The 16,313-nt window shown below is 38.1% G+C and overlaps 3 protein-coding genes across 7 annotated transcripts in view; all 3 read right to left on the bottom strand.

Annotated features, from left to right (window-relative positions):
* Nucleotides 1-3: 3 nt before the first annotated feature.
* zp3d.2 (zona pellucida glycoprotein 3d tandem duplicate 2) lies at nt 4-4,324 on the bottom strand. 2 transcript variants are annotated; one of them, XM_058747299.1, is made up of 8 exons: nt 3,715-4,324; nt 3,108-3,223; nt 2,506-2,609; nt 2,255-2,429; nt 1,238-1,349; nt 994-1,082; nt 845-918; nt 4-629 (listed from the first exon to the last, which is right to left on the bottom strand). In XM_058747299.1, the coding sequence occupies exons 1-8, from the start codon at nt 4,240-4,242 to the stop codon at nt 388-390; spliced, it is 1,440 nt and encodes a 479-aa protein (XP_058603282.1). In that variant the 5' UTR covers nt 4,243-4,324; the 3' UTR covers nt 4-387. The 2 variants fall into 2 exon arrangements, with proteins under 2 accessions (XP_058603282.1, XP_058603283.1); XM_058747300.1 differs by having other exon boundaries at nt 3,108-3,174; nt 3,726-4,324.
* zp3d.1 (zona pellucida glycoprotein 3d tandem duplicate 1) lies at nt 4,011-11,209 on the bottom strand. Of its 2 annotated transcripts, XM_058747293.1 has the most exons (11): nt 9,478-11,209; nt 8,066-8,181; nt 7,882-7,985; nt 7,611-7,785; nt 7,407-7,518; nt 6,864-6,952; nt 6,703-6,773; nt 5,886-6,622; nt 5,715-5,807; nt 4,331-4,422; nt 4,011-4,146 (listed from the first exon to the last, which is right to left on the bottom strand). In XM_058747293.1, exons 1-8 carry the CDS (start codon nt 10,030-10,032, stop codon nt 5,946-5,948), a joined length of 1,899 nt encoding a protein of 632 aa, XP_058603276.1. In that variant the 5' UTR covers nt 10,033-11,209; the 3' UTR covers nt 4,011-4,146; nt 4,331-4,422; nt 5,715-5,807; nt 5,886-5,945. The 2 variants fall into 2 exon arrangements, with proteins under 2 accessions (XP_058603276.1, XP_058603274.1); XM_058747291.1 differs by lacking the exons at nt 4,011-4,146; nt 4,331-4,422 and having other exon boundaries at nt 4,580-5,807.
* Nucleotides 11,210-11,838: 629 nt separating this feature from the next.
* The window catches only part of dyrk1b (dual-specificity tyrosine-(Y)-phosphorylation regulated kinase 1B), a 43,654-nt gene continuing 39,179 nt past the window's right edge, over nt 11,839-16,313 (bottom strand). For all 3 annotated transcript variants that reach the window (XM_058747290.1, XM_058747288.1, XM_058747289.1), the window contains exons 9-11: nt 15,946-16,249; nt 15,041-15,144; nt 11,839-14,958 (exon numbers count right to left, since the gene is read on the bottom strand). In XM_058747290.1, coding sequence (XP_058603273.1) covers nt 14,209-14,958; nt 15,041-15,144; nt 15,946-16,249 — 1,158 coding nt within the window. In that variant the 3' untranslated portion in view covers nt 11,839-14,208. The remainder of the gene's footprint in view (nt 14,959-15,040; nt 15,145-15,945; nt 16,250-16,313) is intronic.

The raw sequence follows: 16,313 nt of genomic DNA, 5'->3' as shown, positions 1-16,313 counted from the left end.
CTTTTTTTTTTTTTTAGACATTACCAACAATTTATTCATCACAAAGAATATCCTTTTCAAAATGTTTATGCTCAACCATTTTATTTCTTAGTTTGGAGAACATAAAAGAACCTTTTTTCACTACTAAAAACCATTGTGTATTGCAGTGTAGTGTAGTTTTTGGGTGCTTTGTTATCTATTTAGAGCTGCAATTCCCAAGGCACAATTGTCTCACAGACTCACCATATTTTAGTGATATTTATTTTTTGATAACATGAGACACTACAAAAAGCTAAAAGTAAAGGAAAAAGCGCAAATTTCGAAAGTGTGCATCATGCATTTATTAACAAATCAAGTGCAATTTAACTGAAAACTAAATAATAAATGTCTTTATTTAGTCCTTTTTGTTTAGCCCAATCCAAATACCTCCTCAAATATTCTGCGTGGCTCCACAAATTTGTCGACTTCCTTCACCACAGCCGGGTCTGGCACAAAATGACGAGGTCCAATCTCAGCTGTCTGTGTGGTTATTACTTCAACAAAACCTGTTCCCACCTCCTCTGTCATGAATGGAGATGTTTGCTCTTCCTCGACAATTTCCAAATCAGACTCCATGATCCAGGGCTCACTGGTGATGACCTTACTGGACACTGTAAATGAATTCATAAAATAGGGCTTGACACAAATCTGAGATTCTTAAGTCAGAGAACAGGTTCGCTAAAATCTTATAAAAGCTCCATGATGTGGCAAGACTTTCCTGACATCTTAGCAAGCATTATTGCATTTACTCTTAATGCAGTGCTATGAAAAGATCTATATTCAAACAACAACATACTCTGCCCTAAAATCACTTGACATTTCTTACCAGACAGATCAGAAGACAGACATGTGGAGTCGCAGCAGAGGCAAGCATCATTTGAACCATATAACTCCTCCCATCTGAAGAAATGATCCAAATTAGTACTAGTTCAGTTCTGAAAATAACACTCACAGTACAACCAGAATTAGATATACCGTTTTATTGACTGGTTGTAAGTGCAGGACTTTGCACTTGATGTTGGTTTGAAACTTCCGACGGATATTTCACAATGCATGTAAAGATGCTGAGAATAAAATGAACAAGCAACCTCAATAAATAGACTCAACTGATAAGTCAAATCTTTCATCAAATATCATGAGCCTGACCCTCTCATAGGAAAAAGCAACATTTTTCTGAAATTGTATGACATCGGCATGCCATTTTAGCTTATAATTTCACCTCTCCCAACATCCCATGAAACAGAAATGCATCCAAGGAGAACCGCACAACATTTCTTTGTCCACTCTGGATGAATTTGGACCATCTACTGCTTTTGCTATCAGTCATGCACCTAAAACAAAAAGAGCATACATGTAAAGCCTGGCATGAAATAAATAATAGTTAGAAAATAACTTTTTTCCCCCTAATGGAACAGTTTATTGAACATTTAGACAAAATATAAAAAGAAACAAAGAAGTTTGCATGAGCATTGTATGTTACATCAGACTTATATGGCTCAAATAGTATAATATAGGAAAATATGCAGCTCATACCTGGAGGAAAACACACCTAATTTTTATTCCAAGACCCAAATTGAGCAAGAATATGTAATTTGGTGCAGCTGCTGTTATTTATATAGCCAAAAAATAAAATAAAATTCTAATAGCTTGTAATGCAAGTAAATAAAATCTTTGTAACAGTATAGCAGACTACCTACATAAAATACATATAAATATCAGTTGCCAATCTGTATCTCCAATAACAGGTCTTAAGATGATATTTCAGTGCTTTGGTATACAATTAAGCTTTGTAGTTTATATTGCCAGAGTAAAACATATAATACAATGCAGTGCAGTAATGATTAAAAGGTGTAAAATGAAATGTTCCTCAAAATCCTGATGTATCATATTTGATATTCACATTTTATTAAAAAAATATGTACTGATAATTAATCAATCTAAGTTTCTTCTGCCCTGTAGGTGTTAATCTTTAAATATTAATAAAATTAAAAATATTCTTGCATGTAAGATCTCACAACAAACAGACACATGTACCTGAAGCTGGACGTTTCTGCAGTTACACTATAAGGCCTTTTATTTACTAGAAAAAGTAAAAGCTATCATTCACATGTTAGTAGATTGCTGAACAGTTTTTCCATCCAAATTTTGATTATGTTGACAATTTGAAGGCCTTAGAATTTTGCTTACCAAAAATGACACAGCAGGCACAATAAGAGCTAAATGAACAAAGTATTACCCGTGGCTTTCAATGACTGTAAATCGTGGCATGGACAAATGAGAACTGCTGATAGTCACGTAACAGGAATCCACAAACATCCTCTCGTCCTCAGCAAGAGGAGGTCCGTCTGCTTGGAAGTACATGGGGTGACCAATGGTATACTCTTCGGTGGGCGATAACCTTCTCCACAGCTCTAAAAGACAGGATGGTGATGTTACATTGACTGATATAGAATGGAGCACTCATCTTATTAGTCAAGCCTCGTTTACCATCACGGGGTGTGAGTACAACACTGTCCACAGTTCTCAGGGGTTTGAAGTAGTTCTGATATCTGACTTGTGGTATGTAACCAATTTTATACGAGTAATGATATCTGGAGAAAAAAAAATGGGGGTTAGATTGTTAAAGTAAATCAGTGATTAACAGGCACAAAACAGACACAAAAAGGTACTGCAAGTGGAACACATTCACACACACTGAAAAAAAAAAGCTAATTTGTAAAAATTTCTAAAATGTAGAAAATGCAAGATGCATTTACTAGATAAGCAAAATGGCGTCATTAGATATTAAGTCTTGTTTCCAGGGGGAAAAAAACTAAATTAAGTGCAGTCTGCCAGTAGGGCAAGTAAAATACTCTTGTTTTAAGAATATTTTACTTACACCCACTGGCAAATAATTTTACTTGTTTTAAGCAAAACGCACTTAATTTAGTTTTTTTCCCCTCTGGAACCGACTAAATATCTTGTCATTTTGCTTATCTAGTACATTTTTTGATATTTTGACTAGAAACAAGACAAAAATACTAAGATAAGCATTTTTTTTGCAGTGCAATCAACACATAATCGAGATGTACATACAAAGACAGATTTACCTATTAAAGTGACACTCAACAGGTAGTGAGAAAGGCACGGCGCGGCGGATTGGCCCCAGGTCCGTCACTGGAGAGTAGTGCAGTATGTTGGAATATGTTACTCTTTTGTTTACTAACTGCATTCAAAAAGACAAAGATAATTTCACAGTGAAGTTTAACAAGTGAAGCCCTGAGTTGAACTGAGCAGAATTAATTTTTGAGCCTTAGCGCTATCATGAGTCTCCTTCCTTTTAATCTTAGACATTTTAATAAATTTTTTTTTTAATCTATCCATCTATCTAGAGAAAGCAATTTTTTTCCAAGATGGTTTTGTTGCAACATCTAGACTATACAAGGTTACATAATGTTTGCAAAGCCTTATTATGAACGTATTGTTTGAAATTATACAAATTAAGAAGTAATAAATAACAGACATAACCTACATTCTGGCCGAGTAGCCTATACGTATCCAAATTAACGTTATTATTTAATGTAGTGCGTTAAGCTGCTTAATACCGCAGATTGACATTTGTTACAATATAATTTTCATTACAGTTTACTGCACTTTGTTATTTAGGAGGGGGAAAAAAAGAGGAAACTAAAGAAAACATATATTAGCTAAGCACACCTTTCTCTTACTTCCACACTTGTCCATGTCGTAAATAAACACGTGATAGTGTTTTGTAGTCTTGCTGATGTCGCATGTTCCCAGTTTTAACTCTGAATGAAGGCCGTCGATGCCTAAAATGTGTTTGTGAACTTTAATGATCATTTTCTTCATTTGGCAAACGACGTTTACTCCGTGTGATCGCCCGCGGCGGCGGGAGGCCTCCGGTAACGTTACCGCGGCGCGCGGGATGAGGACTTCTTTCGTCTCCTCGGGGAGTTGTTCATGGCCTGATCCATGCATCGGAGAGAACTGCTTTTTGTCCAAAAGGGGGATTCTTGAATGCTGGAAAACGGGAAGTTGTAAAAATGGCGAGCCGAGACTCTTGACAGCAGATCCGTCGAAATCTTCTCCAAACTTTACATCCAGTGCTGAGGTCGAATTGCTCGCGTGCTTTGACGCAGATCGTAACGCGTACACATATGTGGAAGAAAAGACCAGTAAAGTAAATATTACTGGGAAATAAAGCTTCATCTCTCTAAACTGCATCAAAGAAATGGTAATAGTCGCTCTTTAACTCAAACAGTGTTGGTAACCCTGACATATTTCACAAAGCTGAAATGGGTAATTAATGCACCTGTTTCACTGGTGATGGAAGACCGATTCATTTCCACGAATCGGTTCTTTCGAGCAGTTCTCAAAACAGATTCAGCGCATTTTATGTCATCCCTGACGGAAATAGGTGACAAGTGTTATTTATTTATTGGGTTAACAACAGACATATGAAAACATAAATTAATGAAACAATTTGTCATCTTATATAAAATAATAATAAAAAAGTTCATACATTAATTTACATTTACACTTTTTAGTGGTGCAGTAAGTTCGTGCAAGAAGGCACCTTTTCCAAGAAATAATGTTTTTAGTGTCCCAAGCTGGGTGGGTCTATCATTATTTTGCATACTTTGTTTTTTTCTGTTTGTGTTTCACCTTTCTGATTATTTATTCATTAAATAAATAAACTAATAAAATCTAGTTGCTATTGAGATTTGTTGGCTTTAATAGTAGCCATATTCACTCTGGTGATGTCTAATTTCAGCTTTCTCATGATCTAGAAAGCATTTTGGTCTGCTGCAAACACATGGAGACATAGCTAAAGCACAGTTGCTGAAGCCGATAAGGCAGCATAAGTTACCCTTCATTTCATAAAGAATGGCTTTAATGCTCTTCAAAGATGTCTAAACTCCTGTTTTATACCCTAGAAAGCATATTATTCTAATGTGACCAGCAACAGACATAACAGCACAGTATTAAAAAGTTACCAAAATCTATTATCTCTCTTTATTTTTACACAGAATGGCTTTAATTTTACCCAAATTCGCTCTGCTGGCATCTGGCCTCCTTGGTTTTATATAAGTGTTTTGGTCTTATGAGAACAGATACAGAAGGTTCACCAAATTGGACAAGGCAGTGTAGGTTACCGAAATCTGTTACCCTAATGATGTCTAAACCTTTAATCTGGATTTTAAAATGCATTTTCATCTGATGTGAGCAGTATACAGACATATACAGCATGGCCATCAAATCTGACAGTAAATTAGAGATTGCCGAAATCTGTTACTGCTCTTTATTCTCAAATGTGTCTGTTCTCCATATTCATTCACATGTCTAATCACGTCAGGGTATTCTCTTGAGGTTTTATTCCTGTGATTTATGAACAAATTTAGACAGAAGATCATAATGCAAAAAACAAACAAACCAAACAACTTAATTGTCATACAAATCAGTAGAATTTTCTTTATGCATTTTTATTTTTTTTGATTTTGGGGTAAAATATGAACTGTGAGATTATCTTTTTAAGAATAAGTCACTGAGGCACCAATGAGGTCAGAGGACATCAGAAAAAGAAAACTAATGATCAATCAAAAATGTTTTAATATTCTGATGACATTACAGTGAATGTTAGCACAGTACTTTAAAGAATGCATACTTTTCAATACAAGTACAGAAAATGTGACTACTTATATTTTGTTGAATTCAGTTGAATCCGTAAGAAAGTATGCAGAGATCTCTTGCCCCACAGATGCAAGTCCGAAAAAGATCATTCAAGGAACCTAAAACAGAAATAAATAAACACTTAAAAATTATAAAGAATCTGTTATAAAGTGATGGCTATGATTAAACTGTCATACCTTGGAGACCCTGGAATGACCTCAAAAGTCAGTCCTCCATTTTTCCCACATCAGTTATAGTTAGTGTTTATCTTGATTCCACTCCACTGGTTCATGTTTGGCATTTAAAAATATCTCTTCATCCATCACTATTTGTGATGGACCTATTGTACTTTGTACTTGCATGTTCTTCTCAGAATCTTCAGGCTGTGTTTCATCTTCGGACAGTTCTTCTCTGGTAATGTGAATCATTTCTTGTACTCCACTCTTGCTGGATGCTTGGTCATTATTAACATCTTCCAAAAGCTCTTCTATCAACTGAACACCCGGCCGTTTAACAATATCAGTTCTACTTGTGCTCTTGCGTCTCCCAGCATCCTCTCCAATCTTTACAGCCCTGTTCTTCCACTCCCTAAAAAGCATTACTTTTCCAGAACGATCACCCTTTTTATCCTTTAACTCTTTAGCAGTTGTTTCCACTGTCCCAACAATTACTTCTACATCCTCATCTAAATCATTCATGGGCAACTTTTTATGTTTCTCTTTTGCTTCTATTTGTTCTTCAGTATCAGTCACAATCTCCACAGTGTGACCATCTTCTTCCTCTTCATCGATTCCTTCTGCGCTCTTGAACTTCATCTGTTCTGTTTCCTCTTGAACTTTGACCCACCCTTCCATAGTCTGGATTAAAGATTGTTTGTTTTTGTCCAAAATCCAGGGTTTGCTTGTTATAGATTGTGTCACATGGGGCAAAGAAGCTGTTATGGAAGCAAGAACAAAACACTGATGTGTGACTTATAGTGTTTTCATTTGATAGTCTCTGATGTTTTCTACTTACAATAGGATTCAATTTCACACGTGGAATCACAACAAGCACAAACAGATGCATCGGTGTAGAGTTCCTCCCACCTGTTGGTACAGGATAAGAACTAAGAGTGAATGCAGCTTCTCCGCATTTACACACTATGTTGCATATGTGTGTGAAATACAATAACTTACCTTCTCTCTACATTGTTATAGGTACATGACTTTGCTATGGCACTTGTAGTGGCACTGTGAACTGTTACTGTGCAATGTAGGTAAAAGTTCTGTAGAAATGAATAAATCAACACATATTCATTCATGTGTGTAAATATATAAACACACCTACATATTAGACAGGGGTAGGTTGTCACGTGTTTTATACACTGTAATTTCTACACATTAAAAGCAATTTCATGTGTTACTTTTTACATTTTTGCAGTTTCATACATTTTTAAAAACAAATTTCACTTTGTTGCGTTTCATTTTTTCCCCAAATTTTATTGTCTACAATTTGCAGAAAACATCATAAAATCATCTGATGTGTTATGGAGGATAATTAGAAAATTTTAGATAAATATTCTGGAAATTATTATTCTCAAAGTCAATAAACAGCAGGTTCCCTTTATAATTGTAAACCCAATATCAAACGCAACCTCACCCAATAATCCCGGGAGTTAAAAGTGAGACAACTAGCCCCGTTCTCTCCTTTATATTGACACTTAAGAATAAAAACATTACCGAGCCAGTAACTTGGGGGAGTAAAAAGGCATCGACTGAAAACCTTATGATGTTAGACTGTCTTTGGAGAAAGCGTGAGAGACTTGCTTGTCTTCTGCTGTCCTCCATACACCTGAAATTGCAGTGTTTGTTGTTAATATTTGTTCTTCTCCCCATCAAAAGTGTATTCATGTTAATAAAAGCAGAGTCCTCCAAACTACTTACCCATAATTATAAATAACATCATGTTGTGGAATAGACTTTGGGTCTGTTGATGCTGTTGCATGGCAGGAGTCAACAAAAATTCTTTCGTCCTCGGATATATAAGCAGCACTGACTTCAAAATACATGGGCTCGCCAAGCACAAAACTCCCATTTCCCTCGAGTCTTTCCCAGCGATCTAGAGTTCACACAATTTAATAGACCGATGGGCACCAACACCATTTGAGGGGTCAAACAAAACAGGAAATTATACAGAAGGAGAGGAAAAGCTTACCATTACACACATAAAGACTAAACTTGGCCCTGCGTTCAAAAATCTTGTGAAACACATGCTCCCTCGCCACAGGCAGGAAGCCCATTTTGTAGGAATGATGAAATCTAAAAATTAAAAAAAACAAATGGATGATGAGGTGCATTTTATCTCCAAGTCCTGAAACCTGTCCAGATTGATGGCTTACCTATTGTATAGGCACTGGATGTTTAATATAAGGGGCACAGCGCGGATGACTGTCCCTGGAGGCTCTGCTGGAGTATAGTGCAACGTGTTGGAATACATGATCTGGCCTTTCATCATCTGAGGATCAAACGTTATATGATATAGTAAAATCAAAACGAACACGTTGAAAGTGCACCAAGTTATTTTGTTCATGTTTCAGTGGCTATTATGGCTGATAATAATGGTATCCAATAATTTGTGGATTGAGATGAACGACCCCTTTAAAGCCTACTGAATTATATTTGACAAGTTTCTATGGCTTCTTTGCTGATAAACCTGTTGTACACAATCTACTACATGCCTTCTGTTGTGTGATTCATAATTTATACTTTTTATCAAGTAAAGATCTTTTAGTATAAATTTTTGCGGTGACAATCTTTGTGACTGATTTTTATGAAGTAAACGTAAGAATATATTTTATATTTTTATTAATATTTAAAGATAAACACGTAGTGAAATAAAGCAACTTAGGTTTACTTGATTATCAATACATAATTAAAAAAAAAAAAAAAAAAAAAAAGATGCATTATACAGTATGTTTTGCCCCTCACAATAACCATAGACTTTTGATTATATAACTAAACATTTAAATATCACCTTACTAGGATATATTATTGGGAAATATAGAGTGATAACTGCTATGCATATGAATTGTAGTCTGCTATACTGTTACAAGCTATTAGAATTTTATCTTCCTTTTTGGCCACAAATATCAGCAACTGCACAAATTGCATATTTTTGCTCAGTTTGGGCCTCTAAATAAAAGAGAGCTGTTTTTAAAGGAGCCATAAAAGCCTGGTGTATCAAATGTGATCATCCAAAAATAAATAATACAAATAAAATAAAACCTTTTTTGGTCGTCTAAATGTTCATTAAATGTTTCAATGTTTTAAAAAATGAAGAGCTCAGATGCAGTCTGAAATTTTTATTCTAAAATGAGCATTTTTCTCAGGCTCCTTTGTTTCTGTTCAGTTATTTCACTTCAAGAACCGATTCATTGCCATTATAGTGAAACGACTGAACCTACACATAGAAGTCTGAGAAAAATGCTCATTTTAGAAAAAACTTTGCATCTGAACTCTTCAAATAGATACTATATGAATATCATTTCATATGTTAAACTTTACAGGGTTGGCTTATTCACAGCAGAAATAAAATTAAAATGAAAACATAAAAATCAAACTGATTTCATTCTCCTTTCTCGACAATGTTCAAGAATCATTCATCAAAAATAGTTTACAGTCAATTTTAAATATTCTACTGTTTTCTGCTTTTCATGTTATTATACATCTGACAATATGGTGGGTTGAAAATGTATAAACCCCTGACATGCACATTTAAGACTGGGTTTATCTTACATAAGTAGCTACTTACCGTTAACGAGCTCTCACAGTCATTGAGGTCGTAATGAAAATACAGAAAGTTCTCGTCTGAGCGAGAGACAGGACATGTTCCCAGGAGAAATGAAAACTGTGAACTTCTGAAGCCCAGCAGACTCTTATTCATGCGCACTGAGATCTTACTGTAACCACACCACACCTCCACACCACGAGCGTTACGCACGGGAGACACCTGCATGAGCTGAGGGTTCATTTGTGGGATTAGAAGGCTAGTCAAGCGGCTTGGTAACTGTCTTCTCCCGGACACAGGTCTGAACAGCTCCATGTCAGCGAGAGGAACTGGACCGTGCTGGAACATTGGGAAAACGTGGTATGGTCGCATAACCGCAGGGTTCTTCGTAAACTCGCTGTCTCCTGTCCACGGCCTGACCGCGCCTAGCATGAGCTGCATGTCATGGACTTTCTGCTCCGTGGAGACGACATTGCTATATTCTAGATGACCCCCGGTCCCATAAGTGTAAGCTCTGGTGATGTGCAGCATGCCAATAAAGTACAAAGAACAACAAAAATACAAACTCGTTCGCTCCATGCTAACTATTAAGTCTTAAATGTCACATGGAGGAAGTAAATAAAACGCAGCTGAGAAGAACGCAAGTCGCGCGCCGCAGCCACCTGTTGATTGATGACGCGACGACTACTAATTACTCGTTTAGTGATGACAGTCAGTTCTTTCGAATAGTTTATTTCAATGAACCGGATAAAATAAAATAAAATAAAATAAAATAACGTCATCACGTAATTCCGCCTCGGCGTCGTATATGTATTGCTGTTTATTATGTGGTTTCATCGATTACTTTTTAATTGAAAAATGTTTTTTTTTCTTCCGAATAATTAAATAGGCCTATAAAAATAATAATTAACTAAAAAAAAAAAAGGTGTACCTGCCATGATTTAGCTCATAAATATATTGCCCATGTAATATGGATTCACATTAAACAATGCTGAAATTCGTTAACTTTTTATACCACTTTTCCCCTTCTGTTCTAGATGTTTATTTAAAACGAGTTTATTTCCTATATGAGCGGATAAAATTGTTTTTATTTGTTACATGTTTGCTAAATTAAATTAACTTACTTTTTGCCTGGTCCTCGGTACGCTCAATTTATGGTTCACTGAGTCGGTTCGATTCGACAATCGCAAGATCCGAATCAATAAGAGTCGAACTATTCATTAAAAAGATCCGACTCAAATAATAAAAAATATTACCAAATCGAACGCTGTTAAAGACGAGTATGTTCTCAAATTCATTCGACGTTTCTTTAAATAAATTCAGTTTCGGGTTCCAGCATTAAGCTAAAGGTTGCTATCGCATTTAACACAAAATTTGGTTTATAACTTTTTAGTTAGAAGCATGCACAATTAAGACCTTAAACAGCATTGTGGGACTTTTTGACTGATTTAAACTAAAAGAATAGTTTTTTTCCCCATACACAATGATTTTTGCTATGAGACCAGAAATACACTTGTCTACTTCAACAAAATGTCTTACAGTAAGTCTAATTCATTCAAGTGATTCATAAAAGACCAGCAATACACATTTTAGGTGTAACTTCTGACTTACAGTACAGCCATTAAAAATGGCATCAGCCAGCTTGTGACTATAAACTATTATAGCTACCAAACCAGGATGTTCCCAATGACATCTGAATTAGCTTTCCCTATCTAGAATCTAGCTGATCTTGTGATTATTACAATTAAAACAAATAGTGAAAAATATCCCTTTAGATCAGGGGTGTCAAACTCAGCTCCTGGAGCTCCAACACACATACCACATAGTTTTCAAATAAGCCTAAATGACTTGATTAGCTGGATCAGGTGTGTTTTAATTAGGGTTGCATCTAAACTGTGCAGGGCTGCATGTGGCCCTCCAGGAACTTAGTTTGACACCCCTGCTTTAGGTGCTCCTCCACTTCAACAGAGCACAGGTATTGATTTGTGTTAGGGTTTCCAAGATTTATTGAGAGGTGACAGAGCAACAATTTGTCCCGGATACTGTCCCCCGCAACCCCTCCTTTTCTATATAGATAAGATATATTTCCTATACTCTTCAATAATGACTGAACAGACACAAAAATCTGTATTTGTGTGTTAAGCATCTCGGAAACATCTGCATTTTCAAAGTTCATCAGTGCTAAGACACGTTTCTGACAGTGCATGGTGAGTGTGACATTTATATGGTGACCGAGGTCTGCTAAACATAACAAGATTGGAGGACCTACAGAGGCAACTCTCTCTTTAATAGAGAAACCAAAACCGATGATATCATAATACTTCAGACATTATGTTTTCATGAAGGATGGTGTTGAAAAAAATGACAAAGTAAAGAAGCCAGTGAGGCCAATTACAAGTTTTAACTGGTTATTAAGAACATAAAGGACAGCAGTCATCATCACTGATCTGAGCAGAATAAGGTAGTTTGCAGGTCCTGACGCCTCAAAGGTGGCAGGTTCGAATCCCAGTCATTAGAATTAACCTCGAAAATGACATTTCACCCTAACATTGCTTTAACGTTAACTGGATGATGCATGGATGCTATGTACACAGATTACAATGGATGAAGATGTCATCAGTTAATTAAATATATGGTATTGGTCAGTCATACTGAATGAAGCTCGCGTCCAATATGAAGTTCTCACATGATGTTTGAGTTGTCGTGGATTTCTACACAGTTGCATGAGGCTTGAATTTTAGCTATACATATAATAAACCTTGATCAAACTCCTATAATCCTCTTCTGTTCAATTCCGTCCAGTGGCTGACCAATAAATCGAGGCACTTGTTTAATACCATGTTTCCGTTACATAATATAAATGTCAAGCTTTAACCTGTACCAAGAAAGAAAGCAAACAAAAAAACAGCAGAAAACAGATTTTTCTTTTTTTTCTTTTTTCCTTGTTAAATAGTAATAAATACATGAGATGCAGTGGTTTATTTTTCATTTTTCTGAAGCAGGAGGGTTAAAAAGTTCTCATTTTTATTTATTTATTTATTTATTCATTTATTTATTTATCTGTCTGTTTTCTTTAGCAGCAATCCGAACATGGTTGAGAGTGGAGATAGCAGCCGAGAGAGAAGTAGTTCACTTTTTTGACTTGATGGCAAACAGCACTCACAGAGTGTTGTGAAGGAGGAAGGGGAGGAGGGGGAGAATAAAGACAGGAGAGAAAGCAAAATGAGAGGCAGGAAATGAAGTCAGAGTGGGAGGGGTCGCAGTCAGGAGGGCGTGACAGTGTCCCTTCGTACCGAAGTATTCCGCCCTCCTGCAAAATCTCGCCCCAGACTCTTCCTTCCAACAGAAACATGGGGTAAGTACGAAAATAAAGAGAGAGAGAAAGAGAGAGCTACAGCAAGATTTGGCTTAGCATATCCAGAGTTAATACAAATGTGTTAACGCTTTCATAGTTTTCTGTCCAAAACAAAGAAGGTTAGAAAAAAGAGAGAGAGAGACAGAAACCAAAGTAAGAGAGAGGGGTGAGAGAGTCTAGTGAGATGGTGAAGAAGAAGAAGAAGGCAGACTATTTTTTGAAACGAACAACAGGGAAGCATTTTGGTTTTCCTTCTGGCAAAATGTTTTGATGTTTTTCAAGACTTTCCTGTATCACTTCCTCCTTTATGTGAAGTCGAGTTACGTTCCCCCTCTCCTCGTGAAAGCGGCTCATGGTTCAGCCTCCTCCTCTAGTTGTTAGTTGGTGTTGCTCACTGTGTGGCGACTAAAAACAGTTTCTGTCATTTGCTTTATTTCATTCGTAGGATTTGTTTCATAGTTTGAGATATATAAGCCAGTGTGTCAAGCGAGATAAAGACTGGAAACATTAAAAAAAAGTAACAAAAATGTGTTTGTGTATGTCTTGCCTGTGTGTTTGTTTATATGTGTGTGGGTTATGCTCAACTAGAAAAAAGCAACCAAAAACAACAAAATGAAGCCAAGAAAGAAAACAAAAAAACCTCAAACCCAGTTTGTTTGCTTGTTGTTTTCTATGCATAAGTATCATGTCTGACCCCCCCCAAAAAAAAAAAAAAAAATGTATAAATAAAACATTGAATAAATAAACCCATAAAATACCCACCTCTCAATTTAGATCTCTTTCTAACCCCTCTCCTGTCTCTCTCCTTATGTAGTGATTCTTAATAAATTAAAAATATACAATTACGGCAAAACCTCAGGAAAAAAAACAAAACAAACCAAAAATAAAAAAGCATAAGGTACTCTCCCGCTGCTGTCATGTTGACAAAAACATTCAATTTTTTCAACCCAAAACTCTCCTCTCCTCGCCTCAATAAAAATCTCTCGCTGCAAACCTGTCCTGAAATCACATAAAATCAAATAACAATATAAGAATGGTAAAAACAAACGTTCTGAAAACCTTCTGTTGCGACTACTTCGCCTGCCGCCCTTCTCCTTCGATGAAAGAAAAACAAACGAACAGAAAAATAACGATAAAAATAGTTTCAAATCCCTCCCTTGACCTTCTCCCCATGCAAAACCAAAACAACGAAACGAAAAAAACCGAAACCGACTGTCTGATATTTCACAAGTTTTTCTCTGCGATTCTGTTACGTGTGGCCGCGCGCGCGTGTATGTGTGTCGTATGTTTACTACGTGTTGCGTGTGCGTGTGTGTGTGTGTGTGTACGTGTGGCGCTTTTGTCACTGTTATGTTGTCGTTAAAATTTTCGTATGGCTTTTGGAATTTGTTCAAGATTTATCAAGAGTTGGCTGCACTCTGACCGCTCCCACTCCCGCTGCCGCACACTGCCATCATGGCGGACTCCTCGGAGTCCGGCCGCCCCCCAGCTCCCCCGACTCCTCTGGGCGGAGGCCCCCCGGTGAGCATCCCCCCCACTCCGACGCTTCCCTGCGGCGGGTTGTTATTGTTGTTGCTGCCGGCGTAGCACGGAGGGATGTATCCCAAACCGGAGGCAGCGACCATGCTGTCCTGGGAGGCTGGGGCCTGGGGCAACTGTTGCTGGGAAGCGGAAGGGGGCTGCTGGGGGGCCATGACTGTCCTAGTCCGAAAGGCAGAGAGGCCCAGGTGGAGGTTGGAGGAGCCGTACTGACTGGAGTCCAAGCTCGACGGGGGCGGCTGCATGATGGAAGACTGACCCAGGTGGTGGTGGTGGGTGAGGCTGAGCTCGATGCTGTCCTGCATCTGCGGGGAGGAGACGGGCATCAGTGCCTGGCCCTGCTGGCCCTGCGAGGCCTGGCCCTGTGGCTGGTTCTGCTGCTGCTGTTGCCGGAGCTGTCTGCCGTTGCTGTGGTGGCTGCCGTAGATGGGGTGGGGATGGTGCGGCTCCATCATGCCCCCCATGTTGCCCAGGAAGTGGCGCGAGTGCTGCGTGGCCGCCGGCTTGTGCAACAGCAGCTGCGGGTAGGAGGAGTCGCTGCCGCTGTTGGACAGCTGACCCATGCTGCTGTCCCCTCCTGGCCAGATGCGCAACTGCTGTTGAGACGGAGCCTGGAGAGAGAAGAGGCGATCAACTTGAATCGTTTCGACATGTTACCGAGGAGCTGTGTGGTGCTCTGCAAAGATGTCTTACTTGTGGGCTCTGCATCTCGTAGTCTGTGTGAGAGACTGCACTGTTGTAGTACCGGTTGCTGTACCGGTAATTTCGGTTGTCATTGGAAGAACCGCTAGATCCACCTGGATTGGGAGCAAGGACAAAGAACTGATGTAAAACGAGTTTACTATCCCCAAGTAACAGGTTTAAGGTGTGATCACACTGCACTATTCGTTCCATTCATATGTATGCATATACAGGAGACAGGAAACACAAGATTATATGAATTTGCATTCCAAAATTCAAGTTTGGTGAATTTACATCACATGAAGACGTGTGACCAATAGAAGATTGATACGTCATGATGTGACCTCTTAGCTGAATTTAAAGAACGTAAACTTTAAATCTGCAGCTTTTCAGCAAACTGGAGTAGATTGTATATTTGAAAATTTTGGATGTTTTAGGGGTGTAACAATACACTCATGTCACGATTCTGTTTGATACACGATATTTTGAACTTACAAAAAAAAAGTTAAAATGTATTATATTATATCAGGAATTGACATGAATAGTCCTTTTCCCCGTGCACAGAAAATTCATGATTCTGACTAAATATTTACACATACTTTGTCCCAGACTACATACCTTTACAAAATTGCAAATTATGTATTTAACTTTTAATTTATTAATAATAATTACTAAACATGGAAGATCAAATGTGCGACCTTCTGAGATTACGTTAGTTGATGTCCCATTACCATATCTGATGCAAAATAAAATATTTCTACATGTGACTTTGGCTGAAACATATATTGTGACACAATTTATTGTTATACCCCTATTATTTGTTTTTTTAATAGATGCCACATAGTGTGACATTGCAGCGTTCGTAAAAATTTTGCATGCTCAAACTCTAGTGTGACCACTGCATTACACACACTTACCAGAGCTAGAGACGGAGCTAGTGGTGGAGGTGGAGTGGCTGTGGTCCATGGCAGGGCTGGTGGAGGTGGAGCTGCTGGTGTTGGTGCCCTCATCCGTCGTCTTCTTGAAGAAGTTGTGCTGCAGCGCGTAAAAGGGCGTGATGCGAGTCTTGGGATCATAGTCCAGCATGCGCAGGATCAGGTCCTTGAACTTCAGGTAGTCGCAGGGCGCGTGACCCTGTTCTCCAGCTCGCCTCCCCCCTGGACCTCCCGTCTCCACCCCCAGGATCTCGTGCAGTCGTCGCGTGGCAGGTGGTTTATATTCCTGGAGGGACGAATCAACACAGAGGAAGGGAAGAGAATGAGGCACAAATGTGTAGCATTTAGTC

Source organism: Onychostoma macrolepis, chromosome 16 (assembly GCF_012432095.1).
Source record: "Onychostoma macrolepis isolate SWU-2019 chromosome 16, ASM1243209v1, whole genome shotgun sequence".
Classification (NCBI taxonomy): Eukaryota; Metazoa; Chordata; class Actinopteri; order Cypriniformes; family Cyprinidae; genus Onychostoma; species Onychostoma macrolepis.
The sequence above is the reverse complement of the archived record's forward strand: the minus strand, read 5'-3'. Positions and strand labels throughout refer to the sequence as shown.